Below are 11,311 nucleotides of genomic sequence, written 5' to 3'. Positions count from 1 at the left end.
ATACTTAACTAGGTGTGCAAAAGGGGTACACCTTCAGTGAGTTGTTTGTATACGAAAGAGGTGTATACATAACCATGTGTACGAAAGAGGTATACATTAAGTGAGTTTATGTGTATACGAAAGAGGTGTATGCATAACCATGCATATGTAAGAGATTGTGTTTTCTTCAGGATTCATCAGAGGTTGTGGGTCCTATGGGACTTACTAGTACTTAACTACAGTAGGATAGAAATAAGTTTTTCATATATATTTGTGTTCTATGAGGACTAGAGCAGTTTATATGTTCCACTAGAGGTAGGCATCTAGAGGACATAGATGCCCAGCCTGACCCCAGTAGTGGGATTACTTACTGAGTATTTCATACTCATTCTTTCTTATGTTGATGTTTCAGGTAAGGGGTAGAGATGCACTGGCGAAGGCGCAGCAGAATTCGTGATCGTGCCATTGGGACTAGTTTTTACGCTTCCGCATCATGAAATTTAGAGTCCTTATTTTCCCTTAATGTTTAGTTTTACTGTTTGAAACTTATTATTAAGTATTGTTTTTTTTATACTTTTAATAGTCTTTACGAATTATGGGCACCCTATTATTGTTTTGACAATTGCATTTAATAAATGGCTTTTGAACTTCTCTTGTCTATTTAGCATTTATTTCAACATAACTGAGCTCAACATACGCATTTATTTTAGTAACGGCCTAACCTAAGTCCTAGGGGGTCGAGTCGTTACAATAGATTGGAAGCCCAATTCTTCAAAATTTCATTCACCAAAATAATCGATTAACTCCAAATAGATTACCCAAAGTATGACTTAATTTGAATGCCACTTCAAAACTATAACGAAGTAATCCAACCTACGAAAAGTTCAATAATAGTGGTTACAAAATGCAAATTCCAGCAACTATATAAGAATTACAAAAGAGTTTCAAGGCCTTAATACCTATCAAAACGTCCAAACATCGTTAACTTTGTTGGATACTTGCTCCAATCCCTTGAAATCTTTGTATTGAATATCAAAAATTGAAAATAACTAAATTATTAGACCAATACTTCAATGGGTAACAAATAACTATTAATACTAACCTCAAAACTTAACAAAACCTTGTTAAGATCGGTCTCAAACCTATTGGACAACAACTCAACTCTTCCAACACTTCAAAATCAATCTCATCATCAAACATTCAAACAAGAAAATCATTACAGAAGATGCAACATTATAACCCAAATCACAAATTCATTCTAATACATCCAAAACACTTACCTACCCAAATCACAAATTCATTCTAATACATCCAAAACACTTACCTGAAGTGTTTGCTCAAATTGATGCTTCACTCGAGCCTTGACCAACTTGCCTGAAAATAAAAACAAAAGAGGAACAAGAACACTCATAAAACTATAAGAAGCTCTTACTTGAGAGGGACAGCGCGGCTGTACGGCGAATTTGGTGGAGGACTGACCGAATCTGGTGCGAGGACTGATCGGATTTGGTGCGAGGCTAGGCTGGGCGACTGACGCGGATCTGGTGGATGACTGGCCGGTGGACGTTGTATGGTGGCTGACCGGTGGGCGTTTGGCATGGATCCGATGGCGTCTGGTGCAGATTCGGTGGGTGTTTAAGATTCGCCAAGAAAACCCATACAAGAAACCAAAAACCTACCCAAAACGCCACAGCAGGTCTGAGATTGGGCAGTGATAAGACAGAACCACACGACGAGTTTGAAAGAGAAAGATCGGATGGAGATGGAGAGATCGACAGCGATGGGTGCACATGGAAGCCGAACCAAAGATGCTCGCGGTCGATCATTCGTTGGAGGTGCGGCGCAGCGACGACGAACACTGAGCGATGGCCGGAGGAACAAGAATGGTGGCTGAAATCGGCGGCAGTGGGCTAGGTTACGAGAAGGAGACAAAATGTAAAAGGGAGAGGGAGTTATTGTGAGGGGAGGGGGGTTGCGGTGTGAGAGGAAGAAAAGGGGGATTTTCTAATTTGATAATCATTTTTTACTTATTCAAAATCGTAAGTTAATTATTTTTTATATTTTATTTAATAATTTTGGTAGGAGGGAAACAAAATTCGAGAGGGAAATGAAAATGGGGGAGGGAGGGAAACAAAAAATAAAGATTAAAAAAAATTATTTTTTATATTTTACTTGACATAAAAAATATGTCAAGTAAGAGCTTCTTATACTTAACACAAAAAAGTGTCAAGCAAGACCTTATATTACTTGACACGAAAAACGTGTCAATTAATAGTTCGCGTGAAAATATCTGAAACATTCCGTCAATCTCCGTCTTTTTAATCCTTTTACTTGACATTTTCTTTCCTAAAAGGTCATTACTTGACTTTTTTTTTTCCAAAAAAACGTCAAGTAATTAAAAACTACAAGCAAGTAATGTAGATTTTGTAGTAGTGATACCATTTTAATAATGATTATTTTATTTTATGGGTGTCACACAACTCTTAAATGTTTTTTTTTTTTTTGTAGCATTCCATGAATGAAACTAACGTTGTACTAGAAAATGTTCGAGCTCGGAGTTAAAACCTTAGACTTTTTTTGGAGGGTTCTCTCAAGTAATAATAAAAAAAAATGTGTGTGTTATGTTGTGAAGCCTATAAATCAGGAACATGTGTTTGGGTACTTCTAGCTGATGTTTTGGGGGAAAATTCAATGAGACCTCCAAAATGTGGTTGACTACATCATGATAGTTGATAGATACAGATTAAAAAATATGCATGTCTCTGATAATTACTAGATATAAATTTGAGATATTTCTCATTCTCTCTCAACATTCAAAGGTGAATAATTACTAGCAACATTGTGACAAAATAATTTCTCCATATTTTGGTTGTTTCTTTCATTTTTATATTATAGTTATAAGACTTTTTGAAAATCTTTTAACGTACATTAACGAGATAAAGACATGAAACTTTGTGAACATTTATTTGACCCAAAATATCAAACCTTATAAATGGAGTTTAACCACTATATTGTGTAAACATGTCAGAATGAGTTTAGTTCAATTGTAATTGATATATACTCATTTTCTTAGATGTGAAGGTTCAAATTTCAATGTCCCATTTTATTATACTTAAAATAACCATTAATTTTGCGGAGAGAATTATAAATTCAGCATATAAATTTATTTAGCATCATCGTATTTATATAATGCCATAAACTTTTATATCTTGAGATCTCACATCATATATTTATATTTTAATCTCAACTATTGATGTCATACTTAGACAATTTTTTACTACATTGATGCAACATACAGACGTAAACTAGATGACTAAGAACATGTTAGGTTAAAGTTTCATTCATCTTTTTAATGCAAAAACCGTATATAAATACAAAATAACCTTTGTAAAGTTTAGAGGCTAAAACAAATAAATACAATATAATCTTTCTAAAGTTCAGAGACCAAAATAATTATAAAATAAAACTAGTCTTATGTTTTGTTTATTTTAAAAAATGCTACGTTGGCATATTAAATATAATTTTAAGTACTTATATAACCCATAAATTTGTATAATAATTTTTGTTTATTGTGTTGAAAATATAAGTTTGTGTATCAATTTCATTAAAATTAAGTTATGGGTTAAGTAATTATTATAATTTATAAATGAGCCAAATGAAAATCATGCTCAATGTTAAAATAGCATCTGTTCAATCGAAAATTTAGGTAGTTTTCTTTATTCACATGATTTCATTTTCAGTTAGGCCAACTTTATTTATTTCGGTTCAACCAACCAATTTTCCTTTTAAAAAAATAAGGATAGTTATTGTAAAAAAAAATAAAACCGTCCCTACCAACCCACTTTGGCACTAACCAAAATTGAACAACCAAATTATTTTCATCCTCTAAATAATTGAAAAAATAAATAAATTATAAGTATCAAATACAAGGAAATATAATATGTTATTTTTTTTTCTTCAAAATTTAGAGTAAAAATGTTAATAAATAAATTTTTAAAAAAATAAAAAATAAAAATAGTATAAATTAGGTTTAATATTTTTATGAAAATATAGTGACTAAAATGATATTTAAACTTAAATTTATCAAAAGAAAAAAAAAAGTATTAAGGGAATTCATTTTTACTCTAAACTACATAGTTTTAGGATGTGTTTTTATTTAAATTTTTAAATGTTTAATTTTTGCCACCACTAAAAAGTTAAACAAATAATTATATCAATTTAAACCTTAAATTTTCTCAAGCGTGTCAATTTAAACCTTGAACTTTCATTAATATAACAATTTAAATCCTAAATTTTTGTAAGTGTATCCAAATAAAATATAATGGAGGGTTTAAATTGATACATTTATTGAATTTCAAGGTTTAAATGGATACAAAGTTTCAGATTTAAATTGATATGATTATTATTAATTTGGAGTTTAAATTAATATATTTATAATAGTTTGAAGTTTAAATTGATACTATTATTAGAATAAAGTTTAAATCAACCACCAATGTTCAGCGCCGTAAATTGATATTTAGTCAAATAATTTTTGAAACATTTTCTAATTTTATTTTAAACAATTTTTATTAAAAGACCTTCCATAAAAATTAACTTTTTAATTTTTTTTTTCTTTAATCAATTCAACATACCTTTGAGTTTTTATTATAGATCTCTAAACTTTTGATACGAATATTTTTACTTAAAAATGAGATTTTTTTTTCAATTGTTTAATTTTAAAATGAGAGTCCACTCATTTTAGCCAATAAAAATCTTTCTCTAAATTCACTAATTTGTTAAAAAAAAAAAACATTTCATGAAATTATGTCTAAATAAATATGTAAGATCGATAACTGAATCAATTATTTGAATTCACAAATTTCAACAAATTGAATTATTTTTCTCCAAGATTCTATCTATGTCATTATTACATATTATATATAATTTATTAAACCTAGTAAAAGATATCTGTTTTAACCTTCTTTAATTGCGAGTGACTATAAAAAATATAAAAATTAATTACAACACTTTATATTTAATTTATTTTGGTAATTGAGAATGAAGTTTATAAATATTATTTGTACCTATAAATCTCTTTGCCTTATTGTTTACATATTACAGGTGTTTTCAAATTTAAAGTACGTTTTTTTAAATATTTTTAAAATTTTGTTTTAATTTTTCTAATTTAGCATAAAGCAATAATAAATTTAAAAATTTAAAAATTGAAATCTAAAAATTAAAAAATTAAAGTAAAAAACTGAGTCATCATCCACATATCGATATTTTAATTGATATTTCGATATTTTCATTAATTCGATATCATAGGTGAATAGATATTTTTATTATATTATAAAAAAATTATGAAAAATAAAAAAAGACAACAAAATGTTACTAATGTGAATATAATATAAATAATATATATTTAAATTTACTTAAAAATCATATATGCTTATTTACTAATTTATTTTTGAATTTTTTGTTTTTAGGATTTTTTTTAAATTTTTTTTTATCAACGTCAATATTTTATCGATATTTTTATTTATATTTTCGTAAAATTAAAATATTGATATTTTCGTTCACATCAATATTTTAAACTTGGGAGTAACAAAAATAATGGGATTCTTTTCCTAATTCTTGGTCGCGGAATATTTCGATAATATTAATCTGTATTTAAATAAAAATGAACTCTCTGGAATATTCATTTTGAAAATCACTCGACCACTCTAAACTCACGCGCTTTTATCTACGCGCCACTCTCCACGCGCTCCTAATCCCATCCAGACCAGTGTTCAACCGACTTCCCTGTTCCTCTCTCCCATTTCACTCTCTCTCTCTCTCTAACTCAACCGAAACCCCACCTTACAACCGCCGATTCAACCGCCGCCGCCGTATCTAAACTCTTATCGTCTTCTTTCCGTCGTGAAATTTTTCGGCGGAGGCGGCCGTAGGTGCAGACATGTACAGGGACGTGTCGAGCTGCAACACCTACAACTATGGCGATGCTGTCTACTGGGACGCTCGTTACCTGCAGGAGGCTGGTTCTTTTGATTGGTACCAGCGTTATGCTGCTCTTCGTCCCTTTGTTCGTAAGTTCATCAGCACTTCCGCCTCCGTCCTTATGGTCGGCTGTGGTAATGCTGGTAATTTCCCTCTATTTCACCTTTATGCCTTTTTCCAGTTTCGTTTTCCTTGGAGAATTGAATTGCTCTCGGGGAAGCGTTGGAAGTTGGAATTCTAATTAATTTTCGCTGCATTCAATTTTTCTTCGTCCTAAATTAATGTTTGATGGATTTTAAGTTTATCGGATTGAGAAATTTAGGCGGCTTAGCATACGTGGAAATTGAATCGAGGAGCTATCTTGGAATTTTGTCACTGATAATTCATAGTCAACTTTTTGGACTCTGTTGGATGAGAATTACATGAACTAGAACATCTGATTTTAGTATTCATATTTTTGGTGTTAATCCAGTTCTGGATTCTCATGTAAATTGGCTCTGAGAGAATCAATCTTGAACTTAAGTAGCTTAATGTTTGGATTAAATCACAACTTATCTGAGAGCTGAAAGCATGAGCATGGGAAGGGCAAGAATTTAACACATGGGATGGGGTTCAAGTTATTTATTATTGAGGTTTTAAGCTTGGACTTGGAAATTGGAATTTCTGAATTTGGTTGTTTCTGAAAATGTGTACATATTTGGCAAAAATGTCCATAATGACACGCGTTAAGATGCAAGTATCAGTAAATATTTGGAAATTATAGACGCTATATTGTTTGATTATTAATCTACATAATGGACAAGATGCTGTGTAGAAATTGATAACTGATGCAGTGTAATTAAGAGCTTCGGCCCATTAAATATGACCGAATTGTTGTCTGCTACTTAATAAAACATTGATTTTAACTGTGGTATCTTTTATGTACTTGTAGTCATGTCAGAGGATATGGTCAAGGATGGATATGAAGACATAATGAACGTTGACATTTCTTCGGTGGCAATTGACATAATGAGAAGAAAGTATCAATTCGTCCCCCAGTTGAAATGTATCCTTTGAGGATCGTATCTTTGTTAAATTACCATGAATGATTTGTCTTGTTTTCAAATTAAACACTCGAGTTGCTTGTGTTGACAGAACTGTTAGTATGGTAATCTATCTATATATATATATATCTAGAGAGAGAGAGAAAGAGAGAGAGAGAGATAAAAGTTTTATGGTTATCATAGTCATAATTATTGAGTTTGTTAAAATTGAATCATAAATACTTGGGTAAAGTGTAGGAGAAATGGTCCTCTCAAAGGGTTGTCGTCCTTGTATTCCCTTTTAGCTAAAGTACAATCAGCTCCTACAAGTTTCCTTGACAAATCTGTATAGACATGGAAATGGATGTCAGGGACATGAGCTTTTTCCCAGACGAGAAATTCGGTGCTGTCATTGATAAAGGTCTGACTTCTTGATCTTCATTTTACTCACTGTCAAATTTCCCAATCTTTAATACTGAAGTTTGCTCGATGTGTTGATTTTTCAATGCTGGTGTGACCTCGTTTTACTGCTGGCCCCTTGGTTCTTGATATAGGGACACTTGATTCATTGATGGTATGTGAGCTTTCCATATTTCTCATGCATGTTATTCATTATTTTTTCCCATATTCTAATTCTTTAATTTTGTGTACACAGTGTGGCACTGATGCTCCGATTAGTGCTGCTCAAATGCTGGGAGAAGTGAGTAGGTTGTGGACTTTATGAACTTCAAAAGATTGATTGACTAGTGTAGATTCTGTTCTTTTGGTTCTACTTTTCTCCACTAATTTTTGGCTGCTACTTCTGTAGGCTTCTTAAACCAGGAGGAGTCTATTTACTGGTATCCATCTTTTCTCTCTCGTCAAGGCTTTACTTTTTAATGTTCTGTTTGCAGTAAAATAATCAAAATATATTTTGGTTATTTGCAGATAACTTATGGTGATCCCAAAGTAAGGATGCCCCATTTGATGCGACCTTCATACAATTGGAAGATAGCGCTGTTTATAATCCGTGAGTTCATTTTCATCCTCTCACTGAACTTTTCCTTTTTATTTCCAGGTCTAGTTGATACAGGCCTTCTTTGGGTGTTTTTTGTTACAAACCACGTCTATGCAGAAAAACAATTTAAGGAAAAAATGAAGAATCTCAGACATCTACTAAAGATAGGTAGTTTAATATTAGATTTTCAAGAGCTCTCCCTGAGTGTTGAAAGGTCTGAACATGAATTATGAATGCAGGTAATACTGCTACAATGTGTAATGAGAGTATTAGGAAGGGATATTTTGGGAATATTAGTAGGATAACAGTATCCGAGTTAGATTTTAGGGATTCGCTGTTGGAGAGATGTAGCCCTTTCAAAATACTATTCTCTAGTGTTTTTCATATATTTTCTGTGTCTTGGTATCCTAACAGTGGGTCATTGGGCCATTGGGCCATTTCTTTCTTTACGTTGTATTCTCACACCTGAGAAAACTAGATAATTTATAGACCGACAAGATAGAACGACAAATAAACTTCTGAAGTGGTATTTATTGGAAAAAATGCTATTACTATTACCAGTTAGTGGTGTAGCATAAGGAATTAAAGGAGAGCATTCTCCAAGAATCATGATGGCTAACTAGGGAAGAAACTATGAGTTAAAATACAAAAAGGAAACTAAAACAAAAAAACTGGAATCTAAATTGGAAACTAAAAAGATTATTCAAGGATTTAACCAAGAGTAATATGAATCCCGTCTATACAGAATGGCATTATTTTTTCTTTTATTTTTCTTAAATATAGAACTAGTTGATTCACAATGAAGTCAAGCCTGTTAACGGCACCAGTACTTGAAAAGATTCGAGTTTTAAGTTCCCACCTCCCATCCCCCACACACACAGTGACATAATTATGTCGAGCAATTTTACAATGTTATCTGCATCAATTGAGCATCGTTCTTTTGGACTACTACCAGTTATGTTGAAACCAACATCACATTCGTTTTGCTTTTATTTCTTACTGAATCATATGTTACAAGATAGTTTATCTTATTCTATGTCAGTAATGAGCATGGGAGACTTACTTCTGTTTTCCCCTTGTTTTAAGTTCTATGGAATTTGGAAATATGCTTCCTTCCCAGTTCTCATTCTTTGCATTGTACAGCAAGGCCAGGATTCCAAAGGCCGGAAGAGTGTAGCACACCAGAAAAATCATATCTGGAACCGGTGCCACTGACCGACAAGGGCTTGCTGCCACCAAGTTTTGTTATGGAAGACCCAGATTCTCACTTCATATACGTGTGTCAAAAGATGGACGACTCAGATCCGAATAACATAGTGCCCCCATATCCATTGAGCTCAGATGTGTTATAGGAATAAAAAAAGGTACCTTACAAACCTTGTATCATTTGCATCCATCCTATTTTACAAGCTTGAATATGCATTGTTGTAAAATGATGTTCCTTGTAAAGGAGAATTAATAGACATAAAACACATTGAAATTAACACATAATTGAGGGGGGATACCCTACCCTGAATCTAGGTGGAGAGAGGGCTTCTTGCATTCAATTGTACCAACACAGAAACAAATGAGATCACTGTGGCTATTCAACTAAAGTGCCTAAATTGATTATGACAATGAACTGGCCATGTTCTTTGACCCTTCTTCTTTTCTTTTCTTTTCCTTTTTCCTTTTTTTTTTTTGGTTTTATTTTTTGTGGGATGGGGGTGTTGGTTAGCACCTCAAACAAGTAAACTTGGGCCACACGTAACAAGATATTGAACGTTTAATAGGGATGTTTTGATTGGATCTTTGATGCTGTTCACACTATTTTGGAAGAATTCGTATATTTTGCCATTAATTTTCCTTACCTGTCTTTTTATAATTGTAAATCTAGCTCTCTTTAAGTTGGAGATTTAAATTTTCATCTTGAATGTTTGTTCTATTAAGAATAGGCCCGTACAAGTTGATTAATCATTACAACTATCTAGAAAGACTTTGATAACATTTCTATTTCTGGTTTTCGTAAATTTTTTTATGTTTCTTGCTTCTCTTTTTCTTTTTTTCATCCTCCCCTAAAAATGTTTAGAGATTGTTAATCCCCTTTTATTGGTTCATAAAATTGCAACAAAATTATCTCATTGTTGAGGCAATGTGCAAATGTTTATTTATAGTATATCAATTTTTTTTTTTCATCTTTGATCAATTTATATTAATAAAACAAAATATAGAAGGCGAAATCTTAAGCTAGTAAGTGTAGTGTGAATAACAAGAGAAAATACTAAAGAAAAAGGTAATCAAAGCTACATACAAGTTATTCATTTTTTTTCTTCTTAATTTCAGTAAAAATATCAATTTATTTCTCAAAATTTAGGATTTTATCAATTTAAATCTTAGATTTTAGACTTTTGTAAGTAGATCAATTTACACTCTTCATTACATTCCGTTTAAATAAAATTTATGTGAAAATTTTTAAACATATAAACTTTTATATATGTACATTCAAATAAAGGAAAATGAATCAATCTATTTTGTAAATATAGCAATTTTTTACTAATTATTAGTGATAAATCGCAATAGACATCTACCAGTGTCATAGGAGTTTATTGCAATCTATCACTGATAGATTGTGACATTTTGCTGAGCTTATTTTAGTTTTATCATGGAGAATAATTACCCATGAATCAATTGAAGACTTCTAAACAAAATATTCTTTAGAAATCATTTATTCATTTACTCTAATAATCTATTTTGTAAAATTGACATTTAAAGAAGTTTTTTCACGTTTGAGATTTAATGTATGTATAATTTTCAAAAGTAATTATAATATAGGGCTTACATTGATTGGCTTATAAAATAATCAAATGAAATAAAGTAGTCTGATAAGACCTCATACCCGAAGCCAACATCATATAACTCACTTGAGACATTGTACAAGATAATTATGTATTTACAAAATTCTGTTTCAATTTATCCATTTTTTTCATTAGGTTCGGGTAGAGACCAAAGGTCTTCCTCCATTAGCAGGTTTTTTTGGAAAACTTCATTTATTCTGGTATAGATGGCAGGCAGGCCTATATTTCTTCAGTTATTAGAGCTCCGCTCTTGAAATGGGTCGTTGCAATTACTGACCAAGACATAACTTTTACTTGTTCATATAACAATTAAGGTGAACTAAGAATTCTCTTTATTTATCATCAATCCAATCATTATTCAAGACGCAGGATTCTATTTTATCATCAATCCAATCACTGTTCATTTTTTTTTCTTTTAGGAGTTTAATTAACTTAAATTATAAGTTTTACATAATAATGGTCAAATGAATTCTAGATGAGGGTGTAAATTGATAGAAAGTTCA

The 11,311-nt window shown here is 31.4% G+C and overlaps 1 protein-coding gene and 1 long non-coding RNA gene across 2 annotated transcripts; one reads left to right on the top strand and one right to left on the bottom strand.

Moving 5' to 3' along the window:
• Positions 1–606: 606 nt before the first annotated feature.
• LOC120085032 (uncharacterized) lies at positions 607–1,955 on the bottom strand. The gene is made up of 2 exons (XR_005483797.2): positions 939–1,955; positions 607–852 (listed from the first exon to the last, which is right to left on the bottom strand). It is a non-coding gene; the product is annotated as an uncharacterized LOC120085032 (long non-coding RNA).
• A 3,703-nt stretch (positions 1,956–5,658) lies between these two features.
• On the top strand, positions 5,659–9,612 carry LOC120085070 (S-adenosyl-L-methionine-dependent methyltransferases superfamily protein). Its single transcript, XM_039040917.2, has 8 exons — positions 5,659–6,098; positions 6,887–7,000; positions 7,330–7,398; positions 7,532–7,551; positions 7,633–7,685; positions 7,786–7,816; positions 7,905–7,986; positions 9,118–9,612. Exons 1-8 carry the CDS (start codon positions 5,915–5,917, stop codon positions 9,324–9,326), a joined length of 762 nt encoding a protein of 253 aa, XP_038896845.1. The 5' UTR covers positions 5,659–5,914; the 3' UTR covers positions 9,327–9,612.
• The last annotated feature ends 1,699 nt before the right edge of the window (positions 9,613–11,311 follow it).

Source organism: Benincasa hispida, chromosome 9, assembly GCF_027475165.1.
Source record: "Benincasa hispida cultivar pf3 chromosome 9, pf3_genome.v1.1, whole genome shotgun sequence".
Taxonomy (NCBI): Eukaryota; Viridiplantae; Streptophyta; class Magnoliopsida; order Cucurbitales; family Cucurbitaceae; genus Benincasa; species Benincasa hispida.
Note: the sequence above shows the minus strand (reverse complement) of the source record. Positions and strands in the feature narration are given on the sequence as shown.

Bases quoted from the DNA above. Each gene is read 5' to 3' on its own strand.
- LOC120085070 (XM_039040917.2), top strand. From the start codon at position 5,915: ATGTACAGGGACGTGTCGAGCTGCAACACCTACAACTATGGCGATGCT. The intron at 7,399-7,531 runs GTCTGACTTCTT...TTCTTGATATAG, and splicing joins CGGTGCTGTCATTGATAAAG to GGACACTTGATTCATTGATG. The intron at 7,817-7,904 runs GTATCCATCTTT...GGTTATTTGCAG, and splicing joins CAGGAGGAGTCTATTTACTG to ATAACTTATGGTGATCCCAA.